Source organism: Spodoptera frugiperda, chromosome 26, assembly GCF_023101765.2.
Source record: "Spodoptera frugiperda isolate SF20-4 chromosome 26, AGI-APGP_CSIRO_Sfru_2.0, whole genome shotgun sequence".
NCBI lineage: Eukaryota > Metazoa > Arthropoda > Insecta > Lepidoptera > Noctuidae > Spodoptera > Spodoptera frugiperda.
In genome coordinates, this window is record NC_064237.1 from 5225805 (window position 1) to 5249354 (window position 23550).

At 34.2% G+C, this 23550-nt stretch overlaps 3 protein-coding genes and 1 long non-coding RNA gene across 6 annotated transcripts in view; 3 read left to right on the forward strand and 1 right to left on the reverse strand.

Annotated features, from left to right (window-relative positions):
- Positions 1 to 23550, reverse strand: part of LOC126912538 (uncharacterized) — a 213882-nt gene that overhangs the window by 1367 nt on the left and 188965 nt on the right. The window contains exons 1-2 of one of the 3 annotated variants that reach the window (XR_007707259.1): positions 8082 to 8815; positions 7613 to 7932 (exon numbers count right to left, since the gene is read on the reverse strand). This is a non-coding gene — a long non-coding RNA (uncharacterized LOC126912538). Of the gene's footprint in view, positions 1 to 7324; positions 7933 to 8081; positions 8816 to 23550 lie in introns of those variants that run through there. The other 2 variants (XR_007707261.1, XR_007707260.1) reach the window with 2 other exon arrangements.
- LOC118264534 (uncharacterized) lies at positions 1973 to 3677 on the forward strand. The gene is made up of 2 exons (XM_035577065.2): positions 1973 to 3229; positions 3382 to 3677. Exons 1-2 carry the CDS (start codon positions 2938 to 2940, stop codon positions 3663 to 3665), a joined length of 576 nt encoding a protein of 191 aa, XP_035432958.2. The 5' UTR covers positions 1973 to 2937; the 3' UTR covers positions 3666 to 3677.
- The window catches only part of LOC118264401 (uncharacterized), a 72498-nt gene continuing 63353 nt past the window's right edge, over positions 14406 to 23550 (forward strand). The window contains exon 1 of the mRNA XM_050705067.1: positions 14406 to 14759. Within this exon, the coding sequence (XP_050561024.1) occupies positions 14705 to 14759 (55 nt within the window). The 5' untranslated portion in view covers positions 14406 to 14704. The remainder of the gene's footprint in view (positions 14760 to 23550) is intronic.
- On the forward strand, positions 21578 to 22660 carry LOC118264400 (D-erythronate dehydrogenase-like). The gene has a single exon (XM_035576893.2). The coding sequence runs from the start codon at positions 21608 to 21610 to the stop codon at positions 22571 to 22573; it is 966 nt and encodes a 321-aa protein (XP_035432786.1). The 5' UTR covers positions 21578 to 21607; the 3' UTR covers positions 22574 to 22660.

Sequence of the window (23550 nt, forward strand, 5' to 3'; positions counted from 1 at the left end):
ATTTTTGGGTTCGACATCGACATAACAATAACCCCTGCTATTTTTTTTATTTTTATTTTCAATGTACAGACAGCACTTTTCTACGATTTTATTATATGTATAGATTATCGTCTACTATTAGTTTTGAATGATTAAACTAAAGAAACAATTTTGAGATTCATTGTCTCTTTAGTGCAAGTTAGTAAGCGACATTTTTATTAAAATTGCCGATATACGAGGTAAATTGACACTAGAAGTATTTACGAGCGAGTTACAAAATACATCCTGACGTTTCGCTGACACTGCGTTCATCTTGGCGCAGCTAGAAAATTTACAATATTTCCTCTGGAAAATCAATTTTTGCCGATAGTGTTATCCATGAACGCCTGTCTTTTCATCCTTGAAAAAAGTCACGTATTATGTACCTTGAACAGCTTCTAAAAGAATAATAGCATCATAACATAGGCGATCTAGATCTCGTAACGCTACGTACGCCATTGCCAGTACGTAAACAAGCCCCGTTAACGACAGCTTTAAAAACATACCTGTCCGTGTCCAATCATTATTCCAATCGTTTTCATTTTTCGTGTTAATTTGCAGAGATCAAAAATTTTTGATTACCAAAGAATTTTTGATTACGGTTGGACATTCGCAATTATAGGTCCAGTTTTGTAAAGCTCAATAATTATGATGACGTCATTCGATGCGCGATCCCTTTACGAGCTGATTCGATAGCGGTTTCTCATTTGCGTTATAAAATACAGAGATTTATGTTCTGCTATTATTTGCCAATACATTTTTAGGCAGAAATCGTTTTGCGGCGGATACTCGTGCACCGATATTTCAACAATAAATCATCTGTGGTTTGAGTTTGATGGTATTTGAAAAGGGACGTAAACATATAGAATGATTCGTATACAAGTTCGTTCGGATGAAAAAATGGGAGTCAATACGGGTCCGAACATTATGTCGAGCGAAAATATTGATACAAAGTTTAGTTCTCGACAGGCGAGTACAAGTTCTGTTATCTGATTAGTTACCTATTAGTTGTGACATCGCCTACATTGTCATGTCTGTTGGACAAGTTTCGTTAGCTTTATTGACACTTATCTGTTGTAATTCAGCTTTTATTGTTATTGTGATAAAGTATATAGTTTTTGTGTCGCATCTTGACCTAAATAAGTAATAGTTATTGTGATGTAATGTTGATTGGAGTGTTATAATTAAATTAATGTACTGAATGAGATTAGAAGATAGAAAGAGATGTGTATTCTCAACTGTCACTGTACGAGTAATTTTAATCTGACTATGGTTTATTTATTATCGAGTGAAGAAGAAGTAAATGTAGCAATGCATCGTAGTGGATGAAAATGACAGTTGAAGCGGTGATTTTTTCAATCACCTGACACTCACGACAGTCTTATGGACTGTTTTATAGGTAAACATCGCAAGTGGATTTTAGTATTACGTGTCGTGTAATATGTAGAAGTGGAACAAGGAACAGATCGCATTCCTAGTTCTTTACAGGTTATTCTGCATTTAATATTGATAGTGTCAATTAAATAACAAAACTATCTCACGAATAAATATGTATTGTACACAAAACTAACTTGCTACTCCCATTAATTTATTACAAAATTCCATCAGCTACCATCCTAACGATGGGAAAATTTTAATCGTAAGGACACGCAGAGATTACCGTTGGGTCTAACGCATTTAAAGTTCGACCCCTGAATATTATATTAGATCAAAGGGCCCAAATTAAATTCGTGCCCTCACTATTGATGGCATAGGTCCATATGAATATTGTGTCATGGAAAATTTGATTATACAGGCTTTCATGTCCTTATGCACAATTTTGTAATGTATACGCATCTATAGGTGGCTCTATTTGGTATTTCAATTGTAGGGCGTCAGGAACGTGTAAGTAATGTTTGGTGAGATATTGTAATTATGTTTTTTACATATAAGTAACAGTCATGAGAGATTGGATCGACTTTAATGCACTGAGATAAGGTTTGTTTACCAATAAGTCCTAACTCAATTATTACTGCGTAACAGAATTATATTTCTAGCATATAGTTTTGGTTTTTATTAACACCCTTTCACTACTACAATCACACTATCCTTTTACGAGAATTGGCGTCAACAAGCAGTAGAACAGTAACAATCTCGCATTATTACTAGTAGAGAAGCCAATATATTCTCTCCAAACTAGAGTTTTTCTTTATATCTTTTGTTTCATATTTTTATACATACACAAGTAGATTCGTATGCAAATATTTGGATACGATCCAGACATCATTGTTTACGCTAGTGTTATTTAGGCTAAGCAGACGCGAAAATCTCTTGTTACCGAGATCTCCTCGTTATTTATAGTTTCCAATGATATGTTTTTTCCAGGAAGGTCGGCGGTGGATCTGTGAAGTCAGTGATAAATAAAGCCCCCGTTCGAAATGCTCAATAGGCCCTCTAAGGCCATATTATTTTGCGCCAGCTTCACTGAACCATGATACGATCCCAACGGTTGTAATTTCACGTCTGGGATGTTCCTCTTCTCTTTTTGTTTGTAATGTAAATTTTCCTCATTCTGTTGAGAACTCTCGGAATCTCTCCTTTTGTATCGATACAATGTCAGATAACAAGAGATTTAATAAAGACGACTGTTTGCCGCTTATAACCGTGTAGAATTTCAATTCGTCAGTTTTACGCCGAATTAGATAACACACACTGAGAATTGAGGATAATATTTGTTTTTGTGATTAAAGAATCGTTTCTTTTGTGTTAGGGGCGACTCTCATACTTCCAATCAACGTTTGTTAGGTCAAGTGTAGCTGTGAGACAAAATTGATTAACTGTGAAACTGGTTGGAAAATTGATCGGAAATTACTCGCCCGCTCTTGTATCGTTAAATGAAGACTGCTTATAATTTGAATACAGCAAAAGGTCCTGTATAATATGCTCCTCGTGATAATTACAGCATTTATTAATATAATTTTGTTAATAAAGCTTGTGGGTACTGAGGAAGATACGATAGCATTATTTGAAAGATTCAAAATGCATTTCCATAGAGTGTATACCAGTCCTGCAAGTGAAGAAGAAGCATATATTAACTTTGTTAGAAATATGGAAATTGCAAATGATTTAAACAAAAAGAATCCGGGTGATGTCATAGCTTATCAATTGAATCGATATGCAGATGTAGATCCTGATACAATAGAAGATCGATATGCTTTGGATATAGTTCCATGTAAGTACTTTTGTGAGTGTGACTTTTATTTAAATCTGAAACATTTCTTTTTAAGGATTTTGATAAATCACTAGAAACTGTTATTTTTAATTATATACGTCTAACTTTAATGTATAATAGCTAAATTAAATAATTACAAACTTGTATTTCAGATGACCATATAGTAAAGAAGGAACCTCGTCCAAAACAGCCACCACATAAGTTAATAAAAGATGTTAAACTTTATGACTTAAACGATGTGGATGAACTGTATGAACAATACATCCAAAAATTTAAAAAGCAGAATGTATCGAATAAAGCGGAGCGATTGGCTCATTATTATAGATTTATTAAAACAGTAGTCGATATAAATAAGCAGAGGTTTGACGGAAAAGATGTGACGATTGGACCAGATGCCGACGTAATTAAAGAACCTAATGAATATTTCTATGGATAGATGTAATTTTAAAATTATGTTTTACATGTTGAATGAATGGTTACAAAGTTGCATAGATTCATTAACACCATTATCATCACTAGCCAGAAGATGTTCGCTTGAATGAAAAGTCGCTTAAACAATAGAAACCTAATAAAAAAATATTGTTCGCTGGTGACTGACCTTTCCTTTACTTTTCTATGTCGAACCACCGCTTGCCACCTGCATCTAGTGACTACTACTACTGCTGCTAATAATTGTAATAACAAAAATAAACGGCTTATGTATGTAGCCTTGAGAATTCTTCATTCCTGATAAATTCAAATAACATGTTATGACTACATGAATCGTATGTAATAAGGCGTGTGCCTACATCAAGTATCGGGCCCAATTTTAAATAGAAAACTTTGAGATCACCCCAATTATGATTTACCTATAAATGAACCAAATAGAAATCTTTGCTCGGTAATTACGCTAGCAGACACGCAAGCGACGAGACAGTTTCCTTTTACTTCTTCCATTTATCTTTGCCTTTTATACAAGAGATATTTAACTTTCATTTCACATTACTTCATAGGTATAAACGTTACCTTAACAATCGCAAGTAAAATGATATGTTTGAAAGTTTAAATCGTCCCACACGGTAGAGCACAGCATAACAGCACGTTTCACTTTAAGCTGTCTGAAATGGAAACAAGGAAATAACATACGATATGTCTGCTCCTATTTTCTCAGTCCACGGATTTAAAGGAGTATGCGACTGTACACGGGTACCGCTCCCAAGACTTTTTAGAGAAACAATGCCGAGTAAACAGGGATTATTTTGTTCTGCGTTTTGCTGACAATTTGTTACTTTATGTTTGTGAGAGTAATGTTCAAAATGTTGAGGTTTTTGTTGCGACAGTACACGTTATATTATTTTTGAAGAAATTGTACTTAAAGTTTTTTATTTACTTGCACGCTTTGAGTATAAACTCACATTAAATGATAGACAACTATTTAATTATAAATTTTGTTCTAAATAAATAACAGTTTATTTATGTTTCAATTGCCTTTAAACACAACCACAACATGTGCAAATGATGATAAAAACTTTACTTCAAATCTGGGTTTCCTAAAGATCCTAGGAATCAGTATTAAGGGATTTGGTAATGTTAAAGTAACATAAAAGTGGCGTAAAAATTTTTAGTGTCTCAGTGCTGTAAAACTGGATCTAGGTCATCGTCTGGCCAGTGAAATCTGTAACCTACATTATGTCAGCTGTCTAAAATGCTTAAACCCCGAACATAGGTATTGAGGTTGTCTAATGGTGACTAGATGGAGTGCTTCCTTCATTTCTTTCTTTTTCTGGCTAGATTGGTTCAGCACTAAGTGAGATTAAGCTGCTCTGCAGAATGCAGCGTTCTTGGTCAGTTTACATTGTTGCAGATGTTTGTTCCTATACTATATCAATTGTATTATGCGTTTGATTCACATAAAACTTACGTTTGTTGTTGAGAAATAGGTGTGTTATCTTTGTGTTACTCTAGTTATTAATTTTGTTGTTATTGTTATCGAAGTGAAATAGAAAGCCAAATTTTGTAAGTTGGCAAAGTAACGAATGCTCATATAAAGTATGTAGGTCTATCAAAAAGAAACAAGATTTGGTTTTACCCGAAAAAGATTTTAGGAAAACTGGGAACTTCTTGTTATCTTCGGGGAGTAAAAGCCTTTATGTTATGTATTACCGGACCATATAGTTTGAATATATCACGGTGCGCCAAAAAGCATATAGCTGGGAGTTATGTTTGATCCTATTCAAGTGAGCGCTGGATTGAAAGCTTTACACTGAGCGTTATTCCGCCACTACGGAATTTCTCCAGGGATGAATCTATGTCGAAATAGATGGCTTGAACAACGTACAAACGTCGTTACGTTTGCAACTGTTTTGTTCAGTTCGGGCGAAATATCTAACATTCGTGCCCTGGATTCTTATGAATGCTACACTGTATGTAAACCTCGCTTCAAATTGTGATTCATATTATATAATGGGCTTCTCCTATTGTTTGGAACTTGTTTTTGGTTTCGCAGTTTCAAAGTTGTGGTTTTGAATGTAGTGAGGTATTTTGTACGTTACCATATTCGTGGAACTGTTTGACGAAAAGACTTTTAAGAGAACTACGTTCACACATAAAGCTCTCGTTTGAATATTTATTTACTTTTATAAAGTGAATTTTGGCTCGATACTAATTACAATCCAGACTCTATATTCTTACTTAAGGTCGAAAAAATTGTTTTGTTAATCAAAAAGGTTCTTTTGGTGAAATGAGAAACAGTGGCAGTATGTTTGATTACATTTTTATGAGTACTTAGCTAATTTTACGACTGACATAGCCATTTAGTCTTGAGAGACAGTCTCTTCGTTTTTCTTATGAACGTAGTTTTTGTTTGTCGTTATATGAGATACTGGACAAATAAATGTCAAAGAAAACCTGCAAATACCTACATTAGCTTATACGAATTAGACGAATTACTATGGAAACTTTAATAACCGTTTCTTTACCATTGTTACAAAGTTTTTATACTTATTGCGTATAAGTATAGATTCGAAATTGTTAGCTGCGGACTCACTAGCGGGTTACCGGAGCTCCAGCTAGAGGACGAGGTGGATTTTAGTCAGTAAGAGTCTGACACTCCTTTTTGCCTTGCCCAAGGCGGGGGAAATCATTGAATGATTATCCGGCCTCAAAAAAAGATTCGGAATTGTTTATCACACTTAGGAATCAAGCCCGATTTGCTCAGCACTCTCAATTGTTCTACCTTCACATACGAAACAGACAAATTCACGACATCTCCTAACTCGGTCGCTAGGAATCTGAATATGTGACTGACTAATAGCTTAAACTAAAATATCAATTACAATTACTCTAAGATAAGAGTATCACTAGACTCAACTGCAATTACTCTAAGATATCACTAGACATATTAAATAATTTGACGCATCATGAAGCAGCTCCTCAGCTGGTCTCCTCTCCGAACGTGCTCAATAGAAATTAATCATGAAACACGAATTGGCTTGAATGCTGTGGCTATTATATTAATGGAATCTTGACATCTTCTAAGGGTAGTGTAACTGTAGATGGACAAGCATGTCTATGTATATTATAATATGTGGAATGATTTAGTGATGGGACTTAGTGTATCGTATGCTATCTATTGGCGTATTAGTTACTAGTGGGACGTTGTCTGGGAAAAATTGAAACAAAGATATACTTTAAATTTAGTAACTTACAAAATAATAAGTAATTTACATAATAACTATCGTGAGACATACTAAATTGACTAAAAATATCGGTCTACTAGTTTCAACTCACAGAGAAACTCTTCATCTTGGGCAGCGTACGCAGAGTAGCTAGTTGAGACGATTTTTTCTTTCGACTTTTTTCCCAAATATTTATTTGAGTAAAGCGAGATTTCTACTAAATTCACTAATTTTGTTTGTAACCTATCAATTAAATTTTGTACTTGAGCTAAATAGGAAATATTATACACTAGCTTTTGCCCGCGACTTCGTTCGCGTGGAATAGTGACTTCCGGCAAATTTTTGGTTTTAACCACATAGTTCCCGATCTCGCGGGATCTCTTCAAAAATGAGATGTGGAAGATATTCCAGGGAACTCTTCAAAAATCAACATAATGAGCTCTGCGTTTGAATTTAATAGATGTATACTCACTTAGGGCATTGAAAAAATAGTTTAAAAACGGACTTAAACTAACTTAAAACTAAAGAAAGCTACGAATTACGAATTTATAACAATTAAAAAAGAAACTATATTACAACCTATCCTCTATGCTATAATAACCAAGCTTAAACTAAATAATTTAAAAGAAACGACTTAAATCTAATCTAATTAATTTATAAATTAGACTTACAATTTTATTAAAAAAACTAACTACAGTAACTACTAATAATCGATATCAAACTAAACCTACGTTAAATAGTTTAACCAAAAAACCAGGAAAACCCAACAAATAAACTTATTAATTGACAAATACAACGAAACCAATTTAGAATATACGAAACAGCAGGACCACTACAGACAAATAATCATACGACTGATAATACACTTTTTCTACGATAGTACCGAAGCGCTCGGCCGATACCCAACCAAATGAATGTAACGAAACCATAGCGCGATCTATTTCGATCTATCGAGGATAAAGACAATTTGGATTATTTATTTATACTCCGTTCGGGCATTTTCTTTGTACTAAAATTTTAATTATATTGATATTATTTTTTTCATACCTTTTTACTATTTATTTACTTTTTTCGATGAATTAAAACAATAACATGAACCGAAGTCGTGTAACGATCGACATAGAATTATCTATACTCCGTTAGAGCATTTTCTTTGTACTAAATGTTTTATTATATTGATATTATTTTTTTCATACCTTTTTACTATTTATTTTCTTTTTTTCGATGAATTAAAACAATAACATGAACCGAAGTCGTGTAACGATCGACATAGAATTATCTATACTCCGTTAGAGCATTTTCTTTGTACTAAATGTTTTATTATATTGATATTATTTTTTTCATACCTTTTTACTATTTATTTACTTTTTTTCGATGAATTAAAACAATAACATGAACCGAAGTCGTGTAACGATCGACATAGAATTATTTATAAATAATTTATTTCTTATTTTTATTTTTTGATTTTTGAAATAAAAATATATCTATGTCCTTTCTAAGGTTCTAAACTATATCTGTACCAAATTTCAACCAAATCCGTCAAATAGTTGCGGAGATTAATGGTATAAGCATAGAATGTTCGACGTGATTCTTTAATTTGACATAACTTTTTTATTTATGAACCGATTGACATGAAACAAACACTAAATGTAAATTTAAGCATCCCACAATATATTCGTGAAAACCGCATCCAACTCGGATCAGCCGTTTCTGAGATTAGCGCGCACAGACGAACAGACAAACAGACAAACAGACAAACAGACAAACAGACAAACAGACAAACAGACAAACAGACAAAAAAAAAGTTAATTACATTTTTGGGTTCGACATCGACATAACAATAACCCCTGCTATTTTTTTTATTTTTATTTTCAATGTACAGACAGCACTTTTCTACGATTTTATTATATGTATAGATAATGTTATAAAAAACTGTCCCACGCAGCAAAATTGATTCTTCAAAAAGCACAAATTCTGTCTCCGTAGTTACTATCGTTTTTAAAAAGAAAGGTGTCGATAATTTAGCCGTATGTGTACGTACAGTGGGTGCCAATAAAACAACACACTGCAAAGGGATGCCCGATTTCGATACGTCTAGTTAGGTACGGTTTAACGCTGGATTTTGGGCTTTATGCACTTGAATATATACACCAATGACTTTTTTGTCGCTCTCCATTTCAAAACAGCGAACGGCGCTCTTCCAATGGTGTTTCCAAAAGGAATTTGGTTGATCTGGGATTTTGAGAGCGTTAACCTCTCTTTTAGTTGGCTTTTCCTTTTGTAGAGATCAGAGGACAAACATGTGAGATAATTGTTTCTCTTTCAAATTGTTCACGAAATACTTCAAACGTAACGGAATCCTTTTGGCTTTAAGTTTTCGGTTTAGTTAAATTTTGATTGAGTTGATTAATTATAAGGAAACGGACTGTCTGATTGAGTTATGATACTTACTTAAAATTCTTTGAAAGTAGTTCCTTGAAATTTTCCGATTCGTTGAGTTTGGTGTTCACGGAAACTAATTTTTAAAGCTCTTAAAAGTATTGGGTGGTTTTCATAAAAAATGTTGGATAGAAAAAGGGTATAAATTTCGATGATTGACGGGTTTAAGGGTGCAAGTCGAGAACCTTCCATTATTGGTTTCCGAAAACTTCCATCCAAACTATTTCACGGGTTCTATACTTTAACAGTTATAACGGTATATTGTGTAATATTATGACAGTACGTGCACTTCATAGCCAACCTTCGGAAACCACCTGATAATATCATTAATTTGTGGGGTCTATGATATTATGCTCGAGTACCTTTACTCCGAACATCTAATAAAATAATATGGTTCTCTCTATATTACTCAAAAATTATTTGATACTTGTTTAATCAAGTGTGGAATAATGTTATTTTATTGGAACTGTATATGAACTTCAACTATAAAGTGCCTCAGTTAGCTGTGTGTAGTTTGTAGGCATCCCGGTCCGGAGCTGCGGACTACCACTAGGGTTCACTGGGGCTCTGAACACCTAGCTTCTCTGACGGCCAGACGGACAATTCAATTAGACGTTTAAAAAGTGCCTAATTGAGGATTAATTGAACTTAAGGCTTTGACTTTGACTCCGGTTCTAAGACCAGGAGTGGGAACGGGGTTTTAGTCAGTAAGAGTCTGACACTCCCTCTGGCCTCACCCAAGGTGGAGAAATAAAGGCATAATTTTATGACATACAGATATTTGCTAATTACTTAATTAGGTTTATAGATGTATTTATTATATCTAAACCTACGTAATATTTTGTATATCAACTTTCTTGTTTAATGGATACTTCAACAAACCGAGAGTATGGGAAGTCAGCAAAGTATAATAGTTTGAGTAATAGTTTTCCCATAAAACTTAATTTTAAAATATTATACGGGAACGTACCCTTTTACGCCTTCAGTAAGTGCCTCTATAATATTTTATGTACGCCCCAACGATAACGATATATAATATTATGTTGGTGTATCGGGACTATTCAGCTACATCTGTTATGAAACCATGAAAATATGGCCTTGGGATAATGTGCGGAATTCATAAGAGCATTATTGAATATGTAGTTGCGGTAATAGTGACTTTTTTAAGGGAGGAATATCATCTAATGACTTCTCTCACCTTGGGCAAAGCGAGAGGAAGTGTCCGACTCTTACTGTCTAAAACCCACTCCGTTCCTTCTCCTGCTGCCACGGTAAGCCCACTAGGTAGTCCGCAGGTCTGGATCAGGCATCAGCCGTAGTGAGCCCCATTTGTGGAGGTCCGATAGCTCCTGTCCAGCTAGATAAAGAAGCTCATGTCCAGCAATAAATATCTTTGATTGTCTATCAGGTAACGTTAAAGCAAGGTATGTATACAGTTCAAATGTGTGTTAATATTATTTTGGAGATTAGTGGAGAGACTGTGCGATCATTTGAGAGAAAATGAGTTACACATTTTACGGGACTTGTATTAATAATATGATCTACAGTGTGTGCAGTGCAAGCACTGACATAGGAGAGAATATACCAGAAAAAAATAAAACACTAAATACTATACATAAAATATGTACAAACCACTATTAAAAGACCAAGATATCCAAGAACAATTCGTTTCCAATCTTCGCATGCACTCAAATTTACGGCGTGTAAAAACAAAGTTAGGCAGGTTGTAATTAGAGAATACAATCCCGGGATCCCGAATCTCGGGATCCCGGGATCCCGGCCGTTTTCTTGTCCCGAAAATCCCGGGACTGTACTTGGCTAATCTCGGGATTTTTAGGATTGACATTAAAGGAAAAGTTACAGCTGGAAATTGATAAGAGTATGAATTCCCCAGATCCTAAAGTACAAATACAAAATGAATCAGGGTTGGCAAATAGTATTAGACGTGAAATGAGCCTGTTCGAAAATGGAGGAACTCGTGGATATCATTTAGAAATAGCAAATAAATATGTAATGTCTATTCCTCCAACCAGCGTAGAACCTGAGCGAGCGTTTTCAGCTGCTGCTTATATTGGCAATAAACTACGAAGCAGGCTTGGAAGTGAAACGTTGGATGCTTTGATATTCCTGCGATTGTATTTTCGAAATTCTAATTAGTTTTGTTGTGTTGTCTTTTAAATTTCTTGCAAAAGTATTTTGATTGTTTTGTCAATTTTCGTTTCGTACTGTATTGTGTTGTGATGTGATTTATATTGTGCAACGATATTAAAATCATTTTTTTTAAATAACTCAAGTTCTGTTTTCATTTGAGCCCAATTAGAAACCACAAAGTCTAATCCCGGGATAGCCCCGGGATCCCGGGATTACACATTTAAAATCCCGTAATCCCGGGATTGAAAAACATGCTCGGGATTGTATTCTCTAGTTGTAATACTGCATGTATCGCCTTCATTTAGACCAGGCACTTGATATAGCACGGCGGTTTATAGCCACTAACATTCGTATAAAGTTTACTCGTATAACTGGACTGTTTCTGCACCTTGTATGAGTATGTGTGGCGTATTTATTTATATGAAGTTCAAATTTAGGTTTTGATGATGTAGGTAAAATTGATTAGTATGTCTTGTATTTATGTTAAAACAATTATTGTTGTTAATCATAGTTAAAAAGGAACTTTAAACTAAATAATGACGTTGAACGGTGGCAGTAGAAGTTAAATCGCGGATTGAATCTAACAATTGAAAAGAACGTACCCTGAAACGCAGCAAAACTGCACCTGTGAAAATAGAACGCACATTTTCAACACAGGCAGCGTTCCTTTCTAAATCAAGTTTGAACAAAAAAGCGACATCAAAAGCTTATCGCCAGTATCGACGGATGGCGAAAATCGTTCAGCCCATGACGCAAGGATTAGCTAGTCAGCACAGTTGCTGGCGAGGCTAACCAGCCGTTTTACTGACAGCGCTTCAATGAAGAACTGTTCACATTTTCTAGTGATTGACAATCGAACAGCGGCCGGTCGGTAGCCGCTGACCTACAGCAAATACCGGATAAAACCGGAATGCAATCGATAGAATGGGATTACTGGCATCCGATACAGTTGTTTGGCTCCTATTTACTCTAACAACAAACGAGCATTTTGTTTTCAATTCGTTTCGTAAATGAATTGAAGAAAAATTCAAATTGATTGGTTGCATAGTTCAATGGTAAATTAAAATAAACGGTTATGTTTTGCATTGTTTTCATTTCTTTCTATAAAAATTGTCAACACATAACTTTTTACAGTCACACAGACTCATACATCAATGGGAAATCACAACTATTCATAGAATAACTACTTATAACTTTGTGTAGTTTCAAAAACAACAAATAGACAAAACATATACAAAATTTACGTCCACCGATGTTTTGTCACGTATAGAATGCCGCTATTACGACGTCGCGTAATGTACGCAAACTTTACGAGGGCCGCGGGGCGAAAAATATGACGTACGACGAATAAATTACTTTTTCTCCTTGTCGAATGTTTGTTCCAAGTTTTCCAACATTTTTTATCTATACCCGAATTGTTTACTTGGGCGTTGCAAGGAAAATATTGTAGTTTGATAGCTTACCACTCGCATGTATTGGTATTTTTACAAGCGATTGAGCTTCAAGTTTTAGAATATGGTTGTTAAAGTACTGCGGGAATCGAACACATAAATAAGCGTACGTTTCTCTGTATGCGGCTGTTTATATCTTATGTGTTTTCGATGCTTTCTTCGTCGTCCAAAAGCTATGAATTTGTGTTATAAAATGTTGAATGTTTGTTTTAGATACGTATCTTTGATGCGGGTAAGATGGAACTGGATGACATAGTTTTGGTCTAGGTTATGTAGCGTCTATTCTAAGCTAGACATATCAATTTCAGAATTGACTTCATCGAAAACGTATGTAAACGATACACCTAATTTAAGCACTCATACCCAACGTGTTCGAGTTCTTTGCCGAAATCTATGTTAACATAAATCCATGAGGATGTAATAATATTATAATAAGAATTTCTATAGAAAAATCCAAGTGATAAGGGTTTGACAGTCAAATTTCTATCAGATAATGGCATGAAAAAGTGACATGACCAGACGTAGGAAGTAATTATAGTTTAAAGAAAATATCGTTTTCCAAAAAGATGTGGTGATAGGTATCGGTGGGGTGACACGTTTTATTACCCCCATTTTACGTTTTTCTGAAAAGAGTCAATGTTATTGGAATATAATATAAAAACCATTTTACTTTTTTTTTTTGTTTAAAACCACTTGTCTGGAGTAATATTTACTTAGCATTTTAACCTTTTTTATCGATAAAACTCTATTTAAAATAACATCGACTAATTAGCAAATAGTTATTATTGCAATTAAACTCACGATAACAAGTACACATTAGCTCCTAACTTAAGAATACTTAGATAAAACGTTAAAATATAACTTATATACGCAAACACTTATAAGATAAAGTGAACTTCAACTTTTTCTATTCAGTTTAATTTAAAAAAAAGAAATGTCGATGTTTTAAATACTTAGTTGTAAGAATTGAAAGACCATTTAAATATCTCGAAAAACACATACGAGTACATCTATGTATGTATTTCATCGTATGTTTAAAAACAGCATTGTTTTTAAAATCTATGGCTAAAGTAGAGAAAACCAACATTGTGTTAAGGAAAGCAGCTTACAAAATAATATAATTGCTTCATTAATAGCTGTTGATGTTACTATAAAATACTTTTACGCTATAAATGGCACCTTTATAATGTTTTAAGGCCCCTTATTACGTCATAAAATGTTCGAAAAGTCTAGCAGTCTTCGGTAACGAGTTAACAACTTACTAATAAAGTATTCCAAGCACAAACCTTTAAAAATCTTCCGGTGTGCATTAATTTATGTAATAAAGACCTGGCATTACAACTTTTCACTTAACGATTTCATCAAAACAAACTGGATCTCATTTTATCAATTGTCAAAGTTTTAAAACTTAATCCACTTAAGGGCCCTTAAAGGGGAGTGCACAGTGCGCATGACTCTGCCCTAGCGGGAAACATCAAGGACATTAGGCGGACAGCCTTCGTACCGGGAGCACGGCTCACTCCCCCGCGCCACTCAAATATGGAATACGCGCGCGAACGGTGGTGTAAGCCAGATGTAAACTTACGAAACTAAATCGAAATTTTGCGAACATCAATTAAATATTGTGTCGAAAATTTTGTCCACAAAAATGGAAAAAGTGCCACTGTGTGTTTGTTGTTTTTAAATATATACGCTATAGTGTGAATTTATATGATAATATGATGTGACTGAGTTTAGTTTAATTTTGCTGTGCATTTAGACCATTAAATTATGTAATTATGAGATTTTCTGATTACGTAAAAATGAAGTTTTTGGCGTTCGTTGCGTTGTGTGGTGAGTAGTACAGTGATTATTTTAATAGTAAATAATTTAATTTAAGATTATCGCCATATTTTTTTAAAACTGGTCCAACTATACATTATACATATTGTTACATTTAACAAAAATGATACCCACACGGAAAGTTATGAACATAATACTCAGTTATTTAATAAAGTATTAATAAATCACTTATCGTCCATTTTAATAATTATCTTAGCTATAAAAATAATAACAAAATAAAAGAAACATAATGTCAGCCATTACGCCAGATAATGTCGACTCCACATTTTTTCTGACCGACACTATAAACTACCCCTAAGTTATCATAATTATCCACCCACGTAACCCCTAGCCAATAACGTGGCGTGAGATTTATGATTATACCCACAATAAACGACCCAAAGTTTTAGTAGGGGCCCGATGGCCGGCTGCGAACCCGTCAATACCCCTAGTACCCATATTTACCCATATTTAGTATTATAAAATATTTTCTAAACTAAAATATACCCTTTCTATGAACGTAAATCAAGCAACGAAATGGTCTACAGCGGAACATGAAAGGTTAAAGGTCTGTTGTTAGTATGTGTACCGTAAAGGGTACCAACAGATTTCTGCTTTGAATTCCTCGGCTCGTTTTCGGTCAGTTTCGGCCACTCGAGTTTATACGAGTATTGTAATTAAAATACGTTTATGTTTATGTGGGAGTTATAGGAGAATTAAATCGTTATTTGATTTCGATTTGGTTTTTGAAAAGAGTTTCAAAGTTTCTACGTTTTAAGATAGAATTTGAGAATACGAGTCAGGTTTTTCGGCATAGAAACTTTGACAGCTGTTCGTTCGGTTCTAGCGGTGGATGGGTCATGTAAAATGTAGAACTTGTAAACAAAATACTAATTAGTTATGAATACTCTGAATAATAAGTATATTACAAATGATTTATAGAAATTATTATTATTTTTTAGTAGTGTGTTCAAAATTTAATAAAAAAATTAGAAAAATGGGGTTAGTTAATGTACTGAATAGAGCTTGTACCTATGGCAAACATGTTGTTCACCATATAATAATTGTGATATACAATAGTAGACTCTATGTGACTATTGACTGAGAAAAACAGTCCAAAATCATAATACGACCAACGAATTCATTGTGCAAGTCATAATTATTTGTCAAAGTCAAGAACTACATAATAGATTGTTACTCGGAAGATAATTAAGTATGTCCGGAATTTACTTAATCATCGCTAGAGATAATGTTACAAGATTAAACTAAGTTATACATAGATAATAGTATTGTTAAGTAATTATCCTTTGAGTATTTCTTATTGAGTGCCCTAAGGGAGTTCCATAGATGGTCCAACTAAACGTTGTACATGTCATACACGTGTATAATGTCCCTTAAGGCTGAGTAGGATCTAACTTCTGTTCTTTGTACACTACTAAGTATTATTACAATGTTATGTTTTTTCTTTGATTTGGGTAATTTAAATGAATTCTGCTTTGGATATATTTGAAAAATTTGAATAGTGTGATGATGAAATGGTAGCTAGTAAATGATTTGAATCTTCCGTCCGTTTTTTAGTCTAGAAATTAGAAAATTAGAGAGCTAGAACAATTAGGTCTCATAACCTAATAGAAAAAGTTTGATTTAATTTGTACTTTAATTTTGAAATTGTCGTTCCTAGTCTGTAAATAAGACTGCATTTTGTGTAACTTACTTAGATTTGCTATTTATCTGAGTATCAGTTTTCATGTTGTAGGTAATAGCAATATCTATGTCTTGTTTTTTGCATGAATTAGCTCAAACATTTATTATTCATTTGGTAATTGATACAATTAGTGTTTGTTATTTTGTGAGTTTTTGGTTTTAAAGTGATTTAGTACTCGTACTGTTAGATAGGTAACAGGATTCCTAATTGAATATTTAGTAGCGTACGATTTATACAGATTAGTGAAGAGTAAAATATGATGCAAAGTCTTCGGTTTGTAAACCATGGTGATTGTCGAAATCAGATGAGATATAAGATATCGGGTTAATTCAAAAAGAAATTCTTCAAGAATAATCTTACATGTCAGTTTCTTTTAGAATTCATATCCTTTGCTGTCGTTGAGAATAAAATGAAAGAAACCAATTTTAATACAAATACATACTACATGTAAATCGGAATGTAAAATTCTTGATTCACGTGTAAAATATATTAATTTTTTGTTCGTACCGGATTCCGTTCTCAATAAACTGACATCTTTTGTGTTTACTGAACGTGAAAAATGTCAATAAAACCGTTTACGTTCATGTTACAAGTATAAAAATGATTTTTACGAGTCACGTGGCCTTTTCATTATGTTGGATACAGTATGTCAAATGTCAAAGTGATGACTTTTGTCACATTTTTGTATGTAAGTATTTTGTTTTTTTATTTTATTTTATTTACGTTTGTTTAAAATTTATTCTTAAAGTTTGGCAGTTATCGATATTAGTTAGAAGAAAATATAATTTTACTAAGGTCGAATTTTGTTTGGCAATGGAATCCCTTTTAGATTGGACTCAATAGTATTTTTAAAACTTATATTTTTATTTTCTGTATTTTAATAACACTTCTTGTGTTGTATGTATGTTATGTGAATATAATCTGATGCAATTATCCAAATGCTCCAAAAATATTACTTAATCTAATATCTGTGGCTGATTTTCAATTTTGTGTGTCTACAATAAAGTTGATATTATTATTTAAAATAAATATTTTAGCAGCTTAGGGTATCTCGTTGCAGGAGACTGGAAGCAGGAGTAAGAACGTGGTGGTTTTTAGTGAGTGTGGTGAGGTGTCTCTTACACCTCCTCTCAAAAATTATCAAATGACTTCTTTCGCCTCTGATATTTTTTTCATTCAAAAAAGGGTATCTCATTGCGCTGTTAGTACCACTCAACCTTACTTATACCTACTATAAGTTGAGATACTGCCATACCAAATACCTCACTGAAGTAACTTTACACTCTAAAACACTTTAAAAATTCATATTGTTTTGCATTATTGCGTAAGTCTTGAGAGTTGATAGTGTTTTTTCTCCAACATTTTCTAGCTCAGCATGAAAATATGCAATTAAGAATGTTACAAAGCGTGTAATAGGGAAAGCGTCTTGTTATGAAGACCTCCCCTTGGCCTCTGTTTAGAATAAAGGTTCATTTTTCCGTCCAATTTTTATAGTGACTTTCTAAATTCACTTTTGTTTAGAACTAGCTTTCCGCCCGCGGCTTTGTACGCGGGATTGGGGTTTTTTTTAATAAAGAAGCAATGCATTTTTTAGCTATCTATTTTGAAAATTGCGGAATGTTCCATGGAAACTTCCACCTCCCCATTTTAGGAAAGTGGAGGGAACTCTATCTAGGCCCACTTTCCAAATAATTTTAGTTAAGAGATAGCAGATAAATAAAATTTTCCTTAGTGTAGATAACTTGTTTGTTTGTAGCTTTAGTTTTGAGTGAAACGTGTAAGTATTTAACAAATAGATTGTAATGAAACATCTACTATGTTTGTGTTAGCACAGCAAGCATTTTAATCGGCCTTACAAAATAAATCTTTCCATGATATGCCTTAAACATTTTCTACTCAAATGTACATTTTGTACTCGGTCGAGATAACGAATAAAAAAAAACACAAAAATTTGCCGGGTCAACTCGACCGCATAGTGAATGTTCCTACGGTCGAGATGCACAATGAAATAATAGGTAGATTTAAATCTTCCCAACTCGACCGCGCGGTCGAGTTTATTGCGGCCGAGTTGACGAATAAGTCCTATTACGAATGGACTTCGTTTTCGTCATCTCGACCAAGTACAAAATGTACATTTGAGTAGAAAATGTTTAAGGTATATCATGGAAAGATTTATTTTGTTAGGCCGATTAAAATGCGTGCTGTACACAAACATCGTAGATGTTTCATTAGAATCACTCTTTAGTTTTGTAAAATGTAGCATTTTAATCGTGACCTTACATATATCCTGATTAGTTAAATAGTTTTGTCTCTCTCTCCCAACTTTGAATTTTTATCGGTGGAAAGAAATGAACCTAATACTCAACTGAACAATGCCTGATTAAAAAACATCTTTTTATCTGTCCTTAATTCTAATTTTAAGTTATTTTATATTATATAATATACCCAGAAGAAAAAAATTTATTAGAAACGAAACACTTTTGTATATCACTGTACAATAATGCCTCATATTTTCAATGTCGGTCGAGTTGACGAATAAAAGATACGAATAAATAGCTTCATCAACTCGACCACGTGATTCGGCCGAGATGCATAATAAAAAAATAATTAATGTTTGAATTTCCCGACTCGACCTCGCGGACGAGTTTATTGCGGCCGAGTTGACGAATAAGTCTACGAATGAAACGACTTGAACAAAAATGCTTTTAATCGTAACAACAGATGTAGGTGTAAGAACTACAAACACCTAACTACACCTACTATACAATCACACTGACTCATCTGCCAATAAATAAATACATAGGGTAACGTGACCGGTAACATATTTTTTTTCTAATTAGAGCGAGGATATCCTGTCGCTTCCCACATGTCAATTCGTTTACACCCTCAGTGCATTCGACCCTCATGTTATATGAACAAAGACCGTTATTCAGGGGAAATACGTCAGAGTCATTCTGTTTATACCATTTTATACGTACGAATACTCATCAAGCTATCCAACACCAGTATTAAATGACCTCTAAAAGTAAGGAAAGATCATTCAAAGCGAGGTTATGATAAACTGGTTTTGTATAGCTCTGTGTAATGTAGCCGTGTGTTAAATAAATAGGGGTTTAGATAACGTTCCGTGTTGATATTGTGAAAGATATGAAGTTACAAATTATTTTTGTTGTGTCAAGTTTATTTGTTGAGTAATTTTCATTATTTTTGCATCTGTGCGTTTTTATTTAGGTATGTTCTTCTCGATCGTTTGCTTCTTTTCTGAAGATCGTTGTTTTGTCTGTTTTTGCTTTAGGTAGGGTATGTTATCTAGGGTTACAAAATTTGCAACTGTTTAATCGATTTATTATAGGTACCGTACTTTAATATAACGTGTTTGATTGTATTTTATATGCCATATATATTTTTTTTCATACTATTGGAAATCTGTGCTATTGTATTGATTTCGTTGTAGGTTAAATTTTTTCCAACGAAGAAAATATTCCATAGTCCACTAATAGTAGAAGTAGTCCCAAACATAAACGGAGTCAATATCCATAATATGAAATAAATAACCAGTCAATAACTCTAACATTATAACTTTTAGTCCACACACTATAACAGAAACTTTTCACCCAGCAATAAACCTAAAATGTTTCACTCACAACCGAGCAGTGAATGTTATTTAACTTTTCCTATCGTAACATGAAACTATGGAACAGTAACGGGCTAGTAGATTGATAGTGGACAGTTCAATCAAGCACGATTTGAAGTAACGATACTTGGTTGCGTGCCAGCTACCATTGCTCTTAGATTTCTGCCCACATGTTTGATTGCTCACTGCTACGACACATCCCTTCTCAATGTATGCTCGCCTAGTACTTTCGTTTGCTGGTAATTGATTGAAAGTTACTGGTTCTATAAATTATTATTGTTATTAGACTTATTTTAACATAAAAATCAGGATCAAACTAAACTGAGTAATTTGTAAGCCCTAAAATTGAAAGATGTGAAAAAACACAAATAATTGATTAATTAATTTATTATCTTTACCTGTGTGTAAATAAGTTTTTCTAATTAATTTACCGTATGTAAAGTACGGTACCGTTATTTTCAATTAATGTAGTATGTCTCTCGATTAACAACTTTATTAGGCAAAGATGTTAAAAAAATATTAAATTAAGTTTATATTAGTGTTTAATAAGGATTTGTGGAACGTCCTTAACAGACATGTTTATTACACAAACCTGATAAAATAAAAAGCAATCATTATTACAAAGTACATGCTCTCCCTATTTATTTGAGAGTAATTGGATGGAGATTGAAGTAAAGTAATTTTCGGAAGGCGACCCATAAGTACCTGAGTATAAGGGAAAAATGTTATTTTGATCATGTCTGAAATAAATGTCTAATCACATAGCAACAGGTAGTAATGGCGGCAGTCGTGAAGGAAGTGGTCCTTGAAAATAATATATAACCTACTTTTATTGGTAAGCAGCTTTTCCTAGTACTGTTTTGAATGCTTTCACACGATGGTTCCAGAGTGACACGATTCGTGTCTGGAAATATAATTTATTATACTTTTTTTTCTGTGGAAGATGTCGTTGTTGTCAGTAACACTTTTTCAATCTTCTAGTATATACATTTTTTCTTCAGTTAATTGACCCATAATTGTTTGGATCATCACTGCGATGGTGGTTTTTAGGATACGGTGCGGCATCCCAGGGCCGCTTAAGCGGACCTACCGCAAACATGGCGGTAGGTCGAAGCTTGCTGGGTGTAGTGAATCCGCAAGGGGTAACCCGGCTCATGGTCACAGGCAGTGGAGGAACCCCGCGGTGGTTTCAGCCGGTAAGAGTCCGGCAAGCCCCCCATCGTCCTTACGACGCGGGGAGTCCATGAAATTTTCCATCGCGATAAAAAAAGTGGAATGAGTTGTGTTATCGAGTGAAGTTACTGACTAAAACAAGTTTTAGTATACACAAAAATCACAATGCTCACAATTACATAACTTGTTGTTAACAAAAATATATATTTAAACAGCGATGAACAACAAACAATATTATCTATTGATACACATTATGTAAATGGTAAAGTTCAAATATTTGTTTATGAAACTCATAACATTTATGATAACAGTACGTAATTTGCTCCAGTAAATCTGTGAGCGCGAATCATGAAGGTCGTAGTGACTGGAGCGTCTGGTTTCCTTGGCTCACGTCTGGCCGACGCCTTGCTGAGACAAGAACCACCTTGTCCTTTAAATGTAACTGAACTCATTCTTACTGACGTCTACACTCCTCCACCAAGAAAAGACCCTCGAGTCAAAGTTCTGGCACTTGACTTAACAAAACCATCCGCTGCCGAAGAACTAGTCGGTGAACATTGCGATGTCGTCTTCCATCTTGCTGCCGTCGTCAGTGGTCAGGCTGAAGCTGAGTTCGATTATGGATTGAAAGCCAACTTGGACGCGACCAAGTATCTTCTTGACGCACTCCGGAAAAAAGCACCAAATGCAAAATTCGTTTTTGCCAGTTCTGTGGGTGTTTTTGGAGGAGATTTACCACCTGTTATCGATGACGTGACTGCGACAATGCCTCAAACATCGTATGGAACTGCGAAGGCAATGTGTGAGTTACTAGTAAACGATTACTCACGTCGTGGTTTTGTGGATGGTCGCAGCGTTAGGTTACCAACAGTGAGTGTACGTGCCGGAGTCGCAAATGCAGCAATGACGTCATTTGCTAGTGGAATAGTTCGGGAGCCTTTGAATGGTGAAGTTGCAGTATGTCCAGTGGATACGAAACAGGAATTGTGGCTGACTAGTCCTGCGACAGTCATCCACAATATTATCCATGCAGCAACATTGGATGCGAGTGCTCTGGGCAAGTGGCGTTCCATTAACCTTCCCGGACTCTGTGTCTCTGTGGGGGATATGATTGCAGCTCTCCGTGAAGTGGCCGGGGATAAAGTTGCTTCTCTCATTCGCTACGAATATAATGAAACGATTTCCCGCATGGTTGCTTCTTTACCAGTGCATTTTGATAACAAGACCGCTCTGAAACTCGGTTTTGCTGTGGATGCTAACTTTAGTGAAATTATTTCTCTTTACTTGAAGGAAAAGAACTACAAATTAAAATAACTGTTATTACTACGATTCTCAGTGATTATACCAAAAATCTGTTAATGAAAATGCTGCTAAAATATTAAATAAATAATTATTTGATAATATGTCTATTATTATTTTTTTCTGAACGATTTGTTGATCTGTAAACAGCTAGACCGTGAAGAAGAAATAGCTAGTAGACCATAAAATTGAGTGTATCGACCTCTCATTGTGTGAACTGTATCAAAGAAATTATTCTGAGGCAAAAGTTTGGCAAAACATCACAGGAGGAGATGAGGAGCAAAAGTAACTCATGTTTAATATTTCAACACTAGTTCGAGTACCGAGTGGTAATACTGAGTTACAAGTAACAACTTACAACTAAGTTAATTATTAAGGGCCTTTCATATAGTTTCTTGTATATATGAATATGTATGTGTGCCGTAACGAGCAACTTGACTGCGGGCGGACTTATGTTTTGACGTTTATTAAATTATATATTTGTGTCCTTTCTTTTCCTTGTGTTATGAGCGATGTATTACTATGTTAGGTTAGTTGAAGGACGTGAATATTTCTATATTATGTACTGTTTTTTATATAAAAATATAATTGATGCTCTTGTAATAGATTTGATATAAATTATTTTAATTTCCACTGTGTCTCGACAACGGCTGTCTACTTTCTTACTAAAACTGATTCATTGGCAGAGATTATTACACTAAGAGCACCTCTTTACTGTCTTAATTGCTATGTTTTATATAAGTAGGCTGGTACATAATTACATTGAAGCACACACTTATTCAAGTACTTACTAATTCTGTAACAAAAAGTAATTTGTTTGGTAATTATAGTACCTTTTATGAAACATCAAGGACCATCCTTACAGAAACATAAGTAAGCCTAACTGAAACATAATTATAAAAGCTTTCTAAAAATAGAATTTTCCAAAGAGTGTGAAAGTACTTCTGGGAAGCATAAAAAGGTTTTTGCCTTAAAGCGAGGCAGCTCTCCGA